The 16978-nt window shown below is 36.1% G+C and overlaps 1 protein-coding gene across 2 annotated transcripts in view; it reads left to right on the top strand.

The window, feature by feature from the left end:
* Positions 1-16657, top strand: part of cpne5a (copine Va) — an 83212-nt gene extending 66555 nt beyond the window's left edge. For both annotated transcript variants that reach the window (XM_026925985.3, XM_026925184.3), the window contains 7 exons: positions 2686-2732; positions 3389-3570; positions 4088-4215; positions 5830-5932; positions 10678-10735; positions 11111-11184; positions 13483-16657. In XM_026925985.3, coding sequence (XP_026781786.1) covers positions 2686-2732; positions 3389-3570; positions 4088-4215; positions 5830-5932; positions 10678-10735; positions 11111-11184; positions 13483-13671 — 781 coding nt within the window. In that variant the 3' untranslated portion in view covers positions 13672-16657. The remainder of the gene's footprint in view (positions 1-2685; positions 2733-3388; positions 3571-4087; positions 4216-5829; positions 5933-10677; positions 10736-11110; positions 11185-13482) is intronic.
* Positions 16658-16978: the final 321 nt, after the last annotated feature.

Raw genomic sequence — 16978 nt, 5'->3', positions numbered from 1 at the left:
AAAACGGATGGATGGCAAGTACAATAAAGCTGCATCAGTTGAGTATTATCGATGTTTGTAAGTAAGTATGCAAGCGAGAGAGTGAGAGAGATAGATAGACAGAGAGAGAGAGAGAGAGAGAGAGAGCGTGTGTGTGTGTGTGTGTGTGTGTGTGTGTGTGCGCACACGAACGCGGGAATCAGAGAGAGAGAGATATAGATCACGCATTAGAACTTCAACCTCCAGTTTATAGAAAGACTGATGAATAACAGGCACTTGAGGTCATTCCTGTTCCCTGTATTTATCTTGTGTAAATTTTTCCAAAACTCGCTGACAGCTCTGTAGAGGTAAAACATTACTCTCTGTTCCAATTTCACATTCATAAGCTCTGTGTAAAACTGATGCCGAGCTTATACAGAATGTGACATTCAAAAATAAGACCAGCACAATAAATGTCATAATAAGGTTCTAGTAGCGCCATGTCCTAAAACAACTCACTTCAGTCAGGGCAGCTTGCTGGTAGCTGGAAATGTCCAGTATAACACAGATTAATGGGCAAGTCTGGACTCTCTCTTGTAACAAATTTGAAATAACCCAAAAACTTTGAGGCAGTCTGAGTGCTAGAAATGAAGATAAGTAAATATAAGAAGCATAAATAAACACCGTTGTGCTAACATCACATCCTAACTGCTTTCATTGAGGAAAGAGCAAAAATAAACCACCCTTAAAAGAGCAGTTATGTCAAAAATAAAAAGTACAAAATTTTCCTCTAATCCTAAACATAGTCAATTAGCCAAAAAACGTTTTCTTTGTTTTGTACAAGAGCTACAAGGCCACAGGAGTAACTTTGTTTTCAAATGTGCTAGGAACAGGAATGCTGATGGGAAACAATGATGGGAAACCTTGAGTGATCAATGAGACACTGGCCCAATTACATTTTAGTCAACTGTATCAATCATGCAATGGAAAAAAAAACCCTCTCCTTCCATTTTATCCAGCATTTAAATGCATGCTTTTTAAACACTTAAGGCAAATTTTGGTTTACACCACCAATACTCATGACTCTCAAAGTAAAGTCTGCGAAACATAACCAGAGCATCCACAAAGTTAAAATTTTATTACAGATATATAAAATTATAATAAATCACAATCCACCATTATCAAAGTCACTATATTTACTGTTGAGTTTGTATATTTATTAGCCTATTTGTCTGGTCACTGAATGGGTCACTCAATTACTCAATAACAAGTTTAATAAACAAATCTGACCCTAATATTTGAATAGTTGGCCCATGATCATAATGAGGGGTCCGTGGATAATCTAGGTCCCTAACTAGGTCCCATTAAAAAAGAAAGTAAAGAGCATGGGATGCTTAAATACCCCATTATAATGAACTACAGCCAGTATAAAGCCTCTCTATAATTTTCTTGTATATACTGTAATACCATTCTTCTGTTTTGCAAATAAATGTGATACAACAATGCAATCATATCACACAGATATGTGGACTTGCAGAAGAAGAAACCTGAAACTGGATTGTTCTGTATTAAATCTGTCCAGATGCGTGAGTTTTATTATAGGGGAGACATTTTATTACAGACACCACCCTAAGAAAAGAACATCGTGAATAGGTCTTTTTTATGATGTGATTTTTTTTATGATGTGTTTGGGGCTATTATATAAAAGATTAAAAAAAAAACAGATGGGGACAAAACTGGGCATATCAGAAAATAGTCCCCACCATGCCTCAGCACAAGTTACCCCTATGTACAAGGTTAATGCAGCTAGCAAGCAAAAGAAGCTTATAGCCTCTGGTTTACCATCATGAAAACAGCATGGCTAAACTATCACACACTCCTCTCAAACTGTGCTGAGTTATTAAGTCATCTCGAATAGACTTGCTTATGTGGTTTCTGATATGATACACTCCTATCTATAAACATGGACCTCAAAAACCTAAATAGCAGCCATCTTGTAGTCAGAATCTTTTTTCTCAACAAATAAAAACACTGCACTTTTGAGATACATGGACTCTTTCTTCAGATCTAATCCCTACTGGCTTGCACTTTGGACAGCCGTCAGCAGTATTCTGTCTCCATGAGCTCTGACATCCTCATACATTTATAATGGCCTGTTATAGGAGTCTGTGGGCAGCTAGCTGTGACAGGTGAAGGGAATAAATGATGGACAAGCACCTGCAATCAGCAGCTAGGCTGCGTCTCCCGCTGACCTGACACCAGTACCCTGCTGGCTGGAATGAAAGAGGAAGATTTTGCAGGTGTTGGTACAGATTGCCCTTTGCAGGATGATTTGGTTGGAATCCATTGTGCAGCCACTATCATAACAGCTTAAAGAAAGGTTTGGGATGGGAAAACTGTCCTAAATCCAAAGCAGATTCTGAAGGATGGCAGGACAGAGATGAACAAAGAGCGAACGCGCAGCAGGAGCATGAACTAACACAGTGTAGGCCAACAGGGAGCCTCTGATTGCACTAGTTTGCTCAATCAGATGGCCTCCGTGCCAAGGAGATGTCTGGAGAGTTTATGCTTTGAGATGAATTGGAGTGTAAGAGCTGGATATTAATGCTTATTGTCAAGCTTTTTTTTTTGCCTTTCCAGTGATATTTGATATAAAATCTTCTCTCTTTTTCTTATTTCTGGTAATTTCTTCTCTTTCTTATCCAACTCTTGCTCCCTGTTTTCTAGCACTCAGATCCATTTCACCGTGGCTATTGATTTCACAGCTTCCAATGGTGAGAATTTCTTCTTGTGTTTTTATGGTATTTAATGACTTGTTTCTAGATTTTCTTATTAACAGTGATCAAACTCATGTGCAGCTTTATAGATAGTGAGGATTTTCTCCACCAAATGTCTATCTACTATATATGACCAAGCACTCAGATTGGTTAATTGCAGACTAAGCGCTGTTGGGCTTACAGCACAAAAACAAAAGAATATGTTAATCTGCATCTAAAATGTTACATCTGAGCAAATTTAGATTTTTAATACATTGTAATTAACTTGAGAGGGATGATTAATGTTTTTCTCTGTCTGAGAAGCTTTGTGCTTAATTATTTCACCTTTATTAGAGCTTAGTCACTTTCATTTAGTTAATAAATATGCATGAAGGTCTTTTAGTTTGGATAAAAAATGCATACAACCCACAAAGGATCATCCATTTGTGCAAAGATGTATCTGCCACTTGAATGCATAACTGCTTACTTGGATCTCACTGGTTCTATAGGGTCTTCCTTTCATAATGATGTATCCTCTATGTGACTCCATTTTAAAAAGATGTTATATTACTGGCAGACAATTGCATTATTACTTTTTTTTGGAGGTGGGGGTGGATTTCTGCAAGTGTTTATTCTCTTTAAAACAGCACATGTCCTCATTTTTCTTCTCTAAGGGAACCCATCTCAGTCCACATCTCTCCATTATATGAACCCATACCAGATGAACGCCTATGCTATGGCACTAAAGGCTGTCGGGGAGATCATCCAGGATTATGACAGTGATAAGATGTTCCCTGCACTGGGCTTTGGAGCCAAACTCCCCCCTGATGGCAGAGTGTCTCACGAGTTCCCCCTGGTAAGAGCTGCACTGCTCATCATTACTTAATGGCTGAAGTATTAAAATGTCATGTTTACAGCCCTGCATAGTTGCATGATATTTGTATATTTTATTCTCATTTTTGAGTTTCCATGGCATAGTTATCTTTTAATGTTTGATGGTGTTTGCAGTCTATTAAATATGTGTGAAACTACTACTTTATATGACTGCATTTCTTTATTTATCTTTAATATATGCACACAGTTCTGTGAAAATCCCTTATATTGCTTAGTACTCTCATTGCAGAAATCTTCATATCTGTGAACTAATACACTAATCTTCTCTCCCTCCCTCTCTTCACTATACCCTCATTTGCACCATTCCAAGCACTTTTAAACATGTTCATATCTGTATTCACTCATGGTGCATTACTCTACTTTAAATTTATGCCTTATGACAAGCAGACAGCATTCTGAATGATTGACATTGTAACTCACTTTCCAAATTATTTACCTAATATATATGATATTGTTTGATCTCTTGTTTTTAATTAAAGAATGGTAATGTAGATAACCCATACTGTAATGGCATGGAGGGCATTCTAGAGGCATACCACCAGAGTCTCAAGACAGTTCAGCTTTATGGACCAACTAACTTTGCCCCAGTCATCAATCACGTAGCGAGGTGAGTTAAAAAAATATCTGTTACAGCAATTTATACCATAGTGCTGTTAAATGCTCGGTTATGATTGATTAATTAAGCAGCTCTGAGAGTTATTCCAAGTGCAAAATTTATATTAATGCTCATAAGAATATGTTATTGTTTCTATCATAACTTACAGAGGGCCTTGTATTGTGGACGCTCCACATAAACGGTTAAAAATAATGCATGAAATCATTAAAACAGTGCAGTTTTCTCTGAGGAGATGTTTATTAGGCATTTTTAGAAGGACTCTACAGTGTCAGCGCTTTCTAACAGTCAGGGTAGAAGGTACAGGTAAAAGCTGTTTATTTAAGTTTTCCACAGGAAAGCCTTCAGGATGGAGTACTTTGAGCTTTGTCATTTCTCTGTAACCTGACAAGCTGCATTTTTTGTCTCATTACCTTCACACAGGGAAAAAAGACAGGCTGGTGAGGGAATGACTGTTTATAGCTGCTATAATGTATGCGATAACAGGAACTAACTTGTTTCATGGAAGTTCCATAATATTCAACATAACTATAAATGAATTAAAAGTACCACATGCCATATTTTTTTAAAATTAATAATACTTTTAATCATTGGCAAAGTAAAACCCTTTAGGATGTGCACTTATAGGAAAAGAATCAGCTTTGGGGTGATACAGTAAATCTGCAGTGTTTTGTTCTTCATACATGCAATAATAGATTAAATGGTCACAAAACTAGTTATTAGATGCATTGTTTCAAATTCTGACACATCTAAAAAAATAACTGTTTTAATCATTTAAAAGCCATGGTAATAACGGAAATTAATGGTTGAGTTTGTACACAGAACACAAATGAAGAGGAAATTAAAGTGCCAGTCAAGTAGTAAGCTTGACACATGTTGTTGTTTGCTGCCCACTGAAGGAAAATAAATGCCTCTTGTAGTTAACTGAAATGAACGGGTGCTGTAGAGGATGCCTAATCCTCTCGTCTAGCTTTTAATTAAACATGTCATTATGTGCCAGGCCTTGACAAGACAGAAACGATATTACCCCATGGGACCTGATGGGACCCAGTGCCCATTTTTTGAAGGTCATTATCGTACACTAATGAGACAAGCTGACGTTTTTTTCTGAGTTGCATCCGTTTCAGTTTAAGGCTCAAGGAACAAATGACATCATGCATATCAAACCTGGCTGCTTGACTTTACATTAAGCGGATACAACGAGATCACTGCCATAAGTTGTGACACCAGAGAGGTCTAATCTACAGCCTGATCTTTCATGGTTTTGTAACCTGCATGAACCAATTTGAATCACAAAGTGGTTTAGAGAATCTGATGATGATAAAACAATGCAGAGTCTGAGATCATCCAAGAGGAAAATGTATGGATTTTAGGCTGCCTATGAAAATGGATTATAACCATGTTCACTGGTTTGTTTCATGATCCTTTTTTATTCATGTGATTTATTAATGGTTAATCATTCAAGTGTTAAACACATTCGTTAGGCAATTTAAGACTTTCACTTTTTTTTTTGAGTGCGGGGCTTCTCTATACTTTGGAGTATGCTGATGCTTGTTTTCTTGTGTGTGTTTGTGTGTGTGTGTGTGTGTGTGTAAATGTGTGTATTAGATATGCAGCAGTAGTGGAAGACGGCTCACAGTACTTTGTGCTCCTCATCATCACAGATGGAGTTATATCAGACATGGCTCAGACCAAAGAAGCCATCGTCAATGTGAGTATCTTTTTAAATTACATGTGTATATCTCCTTCTTACACACACACACACACACACACACACACACACATATGCCTCTCTCTCTGCCTGTTCCTCCTTCATTCATTACCAAACTGTCAGTATTTCTGAGTTTACTGGATCATTTTAAAAACAAATGACTTTACACCAACTCATCTTTGGGTGGATTGAAATCTCTCTCAGCGGCTGCATCTTCAGAGGCTCTTCTGCCAGGACGACTGCTGCTCTACCATCAGTTACCCAGCAGACTGGATTTAAAGGGAATTTGCGACTGTTAGTCAAAACATTAGAACAGCCACACCTTCCTTTTAAGATCTTGTCTGCTGCTCTGTCTCTTCACATCCACCAACCTTGCTTTTCTGCCACCAGACTCAGACTCAGAGTCTTGATGAACAGGTCCATGTATTTTTAAGGTTCATAGATCTGAAAGATGGTGAATCCGATTTTTTAAATGCATATTAAATATTTGTGTTTGAGCAAGAACATTTCCAATAAAGGATGTAACTGAAACATTATTCAGATTGAACAGATAATGCATCCGAAACAAATACAAATACAGATACAAATAGTAGGCGGACTGTTCTTTTTTTTTTTGCCAGAAAGGGAATCTATTTGAGATTAGATCCTGTAAGAAGCAACAAAAAAATCACTTGAGTGGAGCGAGAGGTTTGTACTTTCTTGCAATGCATGCTCAAGCATGCTCGAGCATGAAGTTTGCGGGACAAACAAAGATCTTGTTCATTAACATGAACCTGTGGCACTCCTCATTAACTGCCTGGTGGTTTATATTAAGCCGCTAGATTATATTTGTGTTTATATGACAAACAGATTCATGCACTTTCAATGTTCCTAGATTAGGGCAGATCACATTCTGAATATGCTAAGCGTTGAGTAAAATTCTTCTTCTTCTTCTTCCTTTCTCTAGCCAGTCTTTTTTTATGTGGAGTAAATTAAATTGGGCACTTTGCTGTGTGAAGCTGTCCTCTTCTCCACAGCTGTTGGTTAAATTATGCAGAAGGATTTCCTGACCTGACAGTCCAAGGTGACAGAATCAGTGACTGCACCCTAATTCATTTGTTCCAGTCTGAATCCTGAAACTGTCTCTCTCTCTCTCTCTCTCTCTTGCTCTCTCTCTCGCTCTCTCTCCTATTTCTTTCTCTCAATCTTTTTCTCACTGCCCCACATGTCACAGAGACAGCTCTTCCAAGGACTCATTTATATTCCTAAGTTTGAAAAACGTTGCTGTTTCGTAACCTATTTAAAAGGATTGTTCTGCTGTCATTTGTTCCTTGTGCTCATTTATTGATGAGAGCTTGGAGCAGCTGACCATGAAAGTTCTTATAATGAATAAGCAAAATAGTGGTTTTGTGTATCTCATGTACATGTCAGCATTTTAGATTCTGCAACCTTAGTATTGTAAGGTTCTGTCTGGGTTAAGAACGAATACTAATACATTATAATAACATGGTCATGATTTTTTTTTTATTACTCTATGCTTATTGTACTAACTGTGTAAATGAATTGATACTTTGATGTGTAAATTTCACTGTGAGAGAATTTCAACACCAACAAAAAGAGAGCTCGAGCAATGAAAAAGCTTGTGGCATTGCCGTAGGGGCAGTAAAAGATTATTTGTGTGTGTGTGTGTGTGCGTGTGTGTTTTCTTCTCTCTGTGAAGAGCTCTGGCCCCTGAAAGCTTTTCCAAGAACATTGACCTACTTCCACCCTCATAATTTCTTGTTTCATTTGCCAAAAAGTATTCTGGCTATGTCTGTAAAAATCCGGTCCAAAAAAATCCGGTCCAAAACTTGGGCAGATATCTTAGTTTCCTTATGACCTCTCATGTACTTGTTTTGTATAATTTCTCTTTTAACGGCCATCATTTATATCACTTGTAGAAGTAATTGCAAGTTTTTAATCATAATTGCCAAAAGGTTTTCGATAGTCATTGCAAATTAAATCTTTTGGAAATTGGAAATCATCTGTACTTTGACTACTAGTATTAGTGCTTCTGTAGTTCAAGCTATAAGTCTTGGAGTTTTTTTAGCCATTAGCATTTATACTGTAAAAATCTCTGAAAGACAGTGTCCTTCTGATGGCCAGTGAAAAATTGCTAATGTCTTCCCAGTACACAAATCAAGCGACTATAGTCTCTAACTATTAGCTGATGTCTGTTCTTCCATGATTTTTTATTTTTTTTGTGGTCTATAGCAAAATACATAATCATGTAAATGGGTTAATCATTTTGTTTAACAGCAAATATGTTTTTTGTATATTTACAGTAGTGTTCCTAATAAAGTGTTCTGTGAGTGTAGATTTGTATATACATGTATTATTATTATTATTATTATTATTATTATTATTAAGTATTGCATTTACTGGGCAGTATTATAGTTACTTATAGTATGTCATATATGAATATGAATAACATTCACATTCCACAATAACATTCCACACACACACACACACACACACACACACACACAATATTACGTGGTGTGCTTTAGAGTTCGGTTCTTGAACAACTGCTATTCTTAATCTTCATTAATGATTTATTTATTAATGATTCTTTCTAACAAAATGATACTTTATGAGAGCTCTTGAAGAATAATGTCAATTTCTATCAATATATTACTCTATAATATCAAACAATGTCTGAGTATTTATGTCATATTTCAATAACGTACAGATGATTTAATCTGTGGAACAAATACATTGACTTCACCTACTTTGTGTGCTGTTGTAATATATGACCTTCTATCTCTCTTTCTTGCTTTTTTTCTAGTTGCTCATAGTGAGTTAAACATATAAAACCTTAACACATTATTAGTTTGGTAAATTGTTCTATTGTTCTTCTTTCCCTTTATTTGTGTGAATCAAATCAAATTATTTTACAGTTAAGGTAATTAAATATGGACTTCTTATTGCTACAATTAATGTTTAAATATGTTTGATTAAGTCCCCTAGACATCTATACTTGTGTATTGCCTTGTGATTTTGTGCGAGCTAATGACTGACTCATCTTACTGATTGAAAGGACTGAAAAAACCTTGTTGTGTGTGTTTGTTGTGAAGATGGGGTTGTGCCTCCCATAAATTTTGATTGAATGTTTATGCAGTTCCATCTAGAGCTCACAGACCCCTTCTAGTCTTATTTCTGTATTGAGGAAAAAACCCATATCAGAGAAAAAACCCTTATCAGAATAGTTATCAGAGTATTTTTCACTTTTTTTCCTTTACCTAATAATGGGCAGTCTGTATTGGCAGTTAAGCACATATTTCCTGTACATAAATCACCTACGCTGAGTGTGAATAACACATTACTGTAATGACACTACTTCTGAAAAGAAAAACACCTCCTAATGTCGTTCGGCCTAATGGTTTCCATTATCCAATAGAATCATTAGATACTAATGGGGAAATTGTTAATGGAATCCATGTAGCTAATTTCCATTTGGATTTTTTCAACTCTCCTCAGATGACGGACGTTGCACAACCACTGCAAATTGTACAGTTTTACAGGGTTTTTTTTTATTAGAACATTGTTCAGAGCTCAGTTACTCTTCAGAGAGTTATGTGAAGATTACGCATGTGAGGTGGAGTTTGCTAAAGCAGAGTCGTGTCCTGGTCACAGTTCAAACACTGGATTTATGCCCATTTTTATTGTGCGATGTTGTCTCAAGCCAAGAGCAATATTAAGTCTAGCACCACTGTCTGACAGTTACAGTAGACTGTTGTATGGAATTTATCCATAATTTAAATTTTGGATAAAATTAAACTACATATACTTAAAGCAAGCTGTAAGCATAGCAGATGCTCGGTCTGCTTATCATTCAAACCATGAGCACATTTTATTTACAGGACAACACTGAATTAACCAAATTAACTCAATTAACCACTCAAATTCACCAAACCATTGGCATTATTTATTTTTTTAATTAATTTTATTAAAACTAAAATAGTGAATTAAAAGCATGATAAAATAGCCTACATCCCAGGTACACATTACAATTTCATGATCTTGATTCAGTATCTTGTAATTAGCAAAACAAACAAACATTATAGGACGTGCTGGATTTTTCTAAGCTTCAGAATAATGAGAGTGGAAGCTATATTTCCAAAATTAAAACCAATTTAACCAGTGATTAATGTGATAAATATAACTAGGGCTATTCATAAGGCAATATGAGGGCAGTATCCTATACTCTTATTAGATGTTTATTCAGTGCTTTTTGTTTTATCATTCATATATCACTGTGCTACTCTTTTTAATTTTTTATTTATAATTTGCTCTTGCTTTTATGTTACATTATATTACATTTGACAAGAAAGGAAAACACTATTTGTGCATATTCTCTCAAAATATTTTGGGCTTAAAAACCAGTGCTTGTGTTTAAAGGTGGTGGTCTAGATGCTATTGAAAGACTCCATCTCTGATGCTTCTACCCAAGAAAAATCTGGCAACCGTTTATAATCCACGTCTCAAGTTTAAAGTTACAATGTTAAATTTTGTGCACTGATTGTGACAATGACTATCTACTAATTAAACCATTTATTCCATAAAGATCTAGCAATGTAAAATGTGTTCTTATATTAGAATTAAATTGGATGTTTCTAATGATTAATATTTATTAAAATGATTACCATTTATATAGTTATTGCCTTAAATCACAGTGTTTTTTCCCCTGTACCTTTCTGTCACTCTTAATTTCTTTCCCCTTACAGGCTGCTAAACTCCCAATGTCCATCATAATTGTTGGAGTTGGCCAGGCTGAGTTTGATGGTAAGAAGGAAGATCATTGTACATCCTTAAAGTTTGTCACTTCAGACATCAGTCTTCATGAAAGTTTAGTACTCCAAGCTAAAATTTGAGTTTTTGCAGCCATGCTCCCACAATTGGAGCCAAATAAAGAGGAATTTTTGGGGTTAGGACATCCACTAATTGTGGAGGTTTGGGGGTTTTGGCTAATAAGCAGATGTCAACCTGCTGGATTTGCACTGAGTACACAGCTGTTGAATGTAATGAGCATGGAGCACCATCTGCCTTCAGTGCTCATTTTCATTACATTCAGGAGGAAATGCTTTTATTTTTTAATTTTATTTTGGATAATGTATTTTGGACAAGGTAATTTGATGACACATAAACTTAACTTTTCAGCCATGGTTGAGTTGGATGGTGATGACATCAGAATATCCTCAAGAGGGAAGCTGGCAGAAAGGGACATTGTTCAGGTAGTACTGCTCATATAGTTTCTATTACATAAAGCCATTTGCACTTAAAAATCTGCTTTTTTTGAAATGGTTAACTCCTCTTGGATGCTATTTTGTCTCTATATAGGTATTTGTGTTAAAAAAAAGCATCAACTGTACATTTTACTTTGACTTTAAGTACTTCCATATAAAATTGATTAGGTGGGAACTACATATCAGCTTTTGTGTTTTCACAAAATACGTTCAAAGCTGTGGAAAATATGATACTTACTAAAGGATAACACTATGGTTACTGGGATAAATTAGCTTCTTAAATTTTCTTAAAAGCTAGCTTGCATATCTAATGGTAATATTAACAGTTCAGGAATTATATGAAGGTTATGGATATTGTTATATAAACTGCTGAGAATGTGACAATGTAAAATTAAGACTCAGATAATTCGACTCATTTTTAGTTATGATACATGGTAGCTGGATTAGCTAGTTAGCTAGTAACAGTAAGTGCAACTTGATTACTGAAACTACTATTCTGACACATTCTTGAGTTTGATGATTGAGTTGAATTATATTGTGGTTGTATTATACATGTCCCAATGTTTCCTCTTAATAACATTGTACATCAGGGTACTGCGTGGAAGGGTGTGTTGTTGAGATAGAATTAAGCAATATTGCACAAGCAAGAGTAAGGTTATACTGAATATTGGCTTTGATTTGGTGCCAATATTCAGTATAAACGCATGATTGCGAGTGTGATATTGATTTTATACAACAGGTCTATAAACAAGAAATTAATATTGATTAATGTGGCCAAATATTCTCTTTATTCTTGTTCTGTTAGAGGAAATAGATCCCGAAGAAGCCACACTCACTTTATACAGTACCATGCCGGCTAGCTGGACAGCTAGCTCACATTGATTTGTACATTCTTGTTTAAGGTGCTTCCTTTTCATCTTCATCTGACAAGCTTTCATATTTTAAGTCAAAAGTTATAGTCCTGAAAAGTATCATTTGCTGTGTCCGCTGATGACGTGACTAATGTAGTAACCGTTTTTAAATAGGAAGTGCAATTTTACGTGGCGAACACAGACGAGCGGAGTGATACACACAGAGAAACGTCTCAGTGCGGTTATAGGAAATATAGGCAATCTTGGAACTCCGCTCGACCAATCAAAGTAGTGGACCGGAACTAACCGTTGTATAAAGAGGACATAAGGAAGCTGCCAGTTTGGATGTAGATGTATATTCATAGAGCCTTATATTTTAGAAGGTGAAGATGTGGGTGTAGTACCTTCTTGTAGCATTTCTTAAGTCAACAGTGAAACAATTTAAATATGTCGTGATTTTAATAGTTTAAATGACAGCTCCAGGTGTACTTTACCATTATACACCATTTGATCATTTGCTGCTTGAGGCACTTGTCAGTCAATTGTCAGAGAACCTGTATTTAAGTCTAAAAATGAGTGAAAAACATTTACAATTTTTTTCCCCTTATTTTAAGATTCACAGAGTGCACTCACTCACATTACTCTTATAGCTCTTAAATTACACCAATGAGATGATCACAACCATGATGCCATTATGAAACTTATATAATCCAGGTTTTTGGTTAAGAGTTTAGGAACAGGCCATTTGTTAATTAAAATTTCCCCACTTGTTTGACTTTTTCTATGTGTAAGCGTTTGTCTTCTTTTACAGCTGATCGATTCTTGCATCTTAAGTAACAAGATTATATCAGATTTGAGAATATCCACATAAAAATGAAAGAGGAAATGCACCCAGGATGCCTTTGAAAGAGATTCTAAAAGATAGAAAGATAGATCTGATCACACAAACCACTTCAGGAGGTCTGAGATGCATTTTAATCACGTTATACAAGTGTAAATGTATGTATCTCTCCAAGCCACACTGACCCCTCACAGTAGGGGATGTTCGATTATAAAGAGATGAGTTTGCATGTCAATGCTAAATGCAGCTGTTGAATTTCAGTCTAGCGGACCAGAGATGCATTTGACTACAAGTGTAAATGCATGTGGTTACAATCAGAATGCAAATGACCAGGTGTAAATGGGGTCTCTTAGGCATACAACATTTGAAACCTCAAATGAAGGCTTTTTTGTGTGTGAAGAAATAGCCTTTTCCAACAAAAAATACTCTCAGGTCTTGCTGCTTGTGTTTGTTTCAACACGGTTAGGTTTAGGGGTGGGGTTTGCATTCTAGCATTTATGTAAGACTTAATTTCTAAGAACAAAATCCAACCACATTGCCCTTACTCATTTGAATTTAGGGATGTGCATTTAACTGTTCATTGTGTCGCAACAGTTTGTGCCATTCCGGGACTACATGGACCGGACAGGGAACCATGTCCTCAGCATGGCACGGCTAGCCAAAGATGTCCTGGCGGAGATCCCCGATCAGTTAATCTCTTACATGAAATCGAGAGGCATCAAACCCAACCAGACTCCACCAGACTGTAGCCCTGCTGTGCTCAGTCCAACTTCTACTATCTGAGTTGAAACAGGTCCAGTTCAGACCAGAGAAAACAGGTCATGGCCACACGCATCCCTCTCCACATCTGGATCTTTTCACAACCAATCCAGCAGTCTCTCTACAGGTGGACATGCTATACAGCACAAATAATCAAGCAATGGCCACAGGGTATGGCTCATACTCCCTTCAGAGTCTGAACAACAAGCAGTGACACTCTATTTGAGTTTATCTGATTTGTTTCAGTGGTAAGAACACTTTTAAAACTTTTAAAACTGTTCAATATGAAAAATACATCAGTACATGGACATGATGTGGATATTCCTTTGAGCATAGTTTGCTTTCTCATTTTGGAGCTTGTTCACTACCTGTTCTACAGAGTTTGAGACTTATAGACTTCTTTTTAGGAGTCAGTATATCCTAAGTAAGAGATGCTCTCCAGAGTCAATTGCCTTGTTTCTTCATTTGTTTTTGTTCGCTTGCACGTCACAGCAGCATCAGGTTTATAATATCACTGTTTTAGGACAGAGTAATGTTCTAGGGCATGTCAGTCAGCTATGGGATTTGTAAATATATGCCAAGGAGTGAATAATTTGGACAGCTACTAGTGGTTGCGGTAAGATATCAGATGATTTTAACTGTACAATGCCCTAGATAGGCTTGCAATATAGTAGAATATTCACATTGTGTTAATTTGGAGATACATTTGGGGAATGTTAGGGTTTTTTTTTTTTGAGATTTGGGAAATTAGGAGTAAAATTTTCAATGTGGCATCTCAGTGCAGACTTAAGTTACAATTTTGAGAAAATATGGAAACGTATTCAGGTATCAAAAGATCATTTAACAAATCCCATAAACCCAAGTGCATGAAAAGCACAAGTGTTTTCTTAATGGTCTAAAATTTCTAAAGCAAAATAAATATATAACATATCACAGAATATGCTTCAAGAGGCACAACTGTAGTTCAGACTAACTAAAATCTTGCAGGTTCTTGGTATCTTTGGTCATTTTCATCTAAATTTTTTAAGGATACACAAAGGCCCATGTTGGATTCACTAGGCAGAACTGTAATAATTGTTAATAATCTTATTTCTAGTTTTTGACAGTTAAATATATAAGAGTGTTAAGTTAGAATAGGTGCTTACTGGGAGAATTGCGGTGCATCGACACTCTTGATGAACAGCAGGGCTTAATCTCTATTACTGCCGTATTCTGATGTGTATCCCCAACGATGCTGGAATTTTGCCCCAATTTTTATGCATTTTAAACTTTGAGCTCTCACTTTTCTATTAAAATCCTCAGTGATAACTGTGAGATAGACTGTGAGATTAGACAGAGGCTGCTTGAATTATGTAAAGCTAGACTCAAACAATTAGTGAACATAAATTATTGTAATTTAATTAGTTACATGGAATTTTCCAATTCCATTCAACGCTGGCTTCATACGGTTTAGTGTGACCTTTGATTTGATGGAATGCAATTATTCCATTAAATCAAAGGTCTGCTTGATAGAGTGACCTGTGCATTTTACATCCTGACCTAATGGCTGATTTTTTCCCTCCCTATGTGATGATCTTTATTGATGTTTTGATATAAATTGGGTGCAATAACTGATGTCTCATAAATGTTTAATAAGGATATGCATGTTAAATAGCCTTATGTTGTTACTATTTGCAGTTAGCCTAGTCCTGAAAATGATCTGGTAAACCTCAGAAAGTGTGTTTGATCAAAGTGGTAGGTTTACAAAAAACAATTTTGTATCAGTTCAGTCACAATGAGCGTGGATAGTATTTTGACTTACCTGGCCAACTGATACTAGGCAGCCATGCACATTATTTTGGTAAACCTTTTACCAGGGAAATGCGTGAATGAATCGTTAGTCATTCCAGTGCATTTCTTTATTTTGTTGGACTCAATTTTGGTTGTTTCGAATTTAGTCCTCTTGTTATCTTTTTTGTCAAATTTGTTGTATTATAATTTGATTTTAATGATTTTAATCATTTTTGTTGTATAAATTCACATGCTGGATGATACTGGATTCAGTTCATAATGAAGAAGAGCAAACCATTCTTTCATCACTAGATACTGACTTCGTCACAGCCTTTTCAAACAAAGAACATCTGCTTGAGGAGATAAGGACAACTGAAAAATTACACCAGACATGTAGAGACAAAATAGTACCAGTATTTTTTCTTTGACAAGGTGCCACCCATCAAGTGCCAATGCTTGCCCTATGAGATGTGCATGCTGGGACTAAAATATCTGAAGGGTTTTGTGAAAACTGCTTCTTCCTTCTCGTGTGCAGCACTACAGTGAGAGGTCATCCAGTGCAGCTTTTCCGCATGACCGAACTCATTGTTTTGGCTTAAGTTTCTTTTTCTGTGCTTTTGTTCTCTTTTACACCTCTCTAGATCTCGGTCAATATGCATGATTAACAGTTTTCCAAACCGAACGTAAAGCATTGCTGTCGTCATTTCCATGGTTTTTGTGAAGTTTGTAATGGATTACCTTAAAAGGAATAAAAACAGTGGCAACTTTTACAAAAGGTATAAGTACTGTTTGTGTGTTCATTAATAAGGCAGTAACAATCAATACTAAACACTAAGATTGTTTAAAGGTGTAAAGCGAGACTGCAACAATTATACTGGAGCCAAGTGTGGACTTTTAGTACCTCTATTTTCTTTGGAAGATGAGAAATTGATTACTAGTTGCTTAAATTGCTCAGATAAATGTATCACATGTAAAAGTCTTTCAATCCATTTTTATTTATTAGCATGCTAAGTTGTAAAATTGAGTTTTTCTTGGGTAGAGCTACTGCTGATGCATAGGCATGAACATAAATTAGATCTTGGTTGGTAATATGTACCCTGCACACCACTGTCTCTCCAATCAAAATAGTCTCTCTCTATCTTTATTAATTGGATTGCCTGTTTTTCAGATGTGGTGTGCCAGCTGTTTGGTATAAAAAGACATTTCAACAGAAGGGCCCTGACAAAACAACACTAGTGCTTCTTGATGCCACTTCCACACTTTTGAAAGTTTTTCAAATGAAAATTTTGGAGGAATGTTCTAAAACATAATGAAGCGTTCAAAAATAAGTCCACTTTTGAAAAGCATAATACATTAGTATTATTATCTTTTTTTAATGTCAGTGTTCATTGTTAAGCATTGTTCTCAGAACATGTTAGTGTGAGCTTCCTGTTTGGAATGAGCCTCCTCCTCCACATCATCTCCTTGTCTTCCAGGATGTAATAAGGTTCAGTTCTGACACGTCAGCCTCTTTACCTGAAGAAGTAAGAGAAAAAACACTGCTGCACCAAATGCAATTGAT

The sequence above is a fragment of the Pangasianodon hypophthalmus genome, chromosome 8 (assembly GCF_027358585.1).
Source record: "Pangasianodon hypophthalmus isolate fPanHyp1 chromosome 8, fPanHyp1.pri, whole genome shotgun sequence".
In the NCBI taxonomy this organism is placed as follows: Eukaryota; Metazoa; Chordata; class Actinopteri; order Siluriformes; family Pangasiidae; genus Pangasianodon; species Pangasianodon hypophthalmus.
This window is presented reverse-complemented; position numbering and strand designations above follow the sequence as displayed.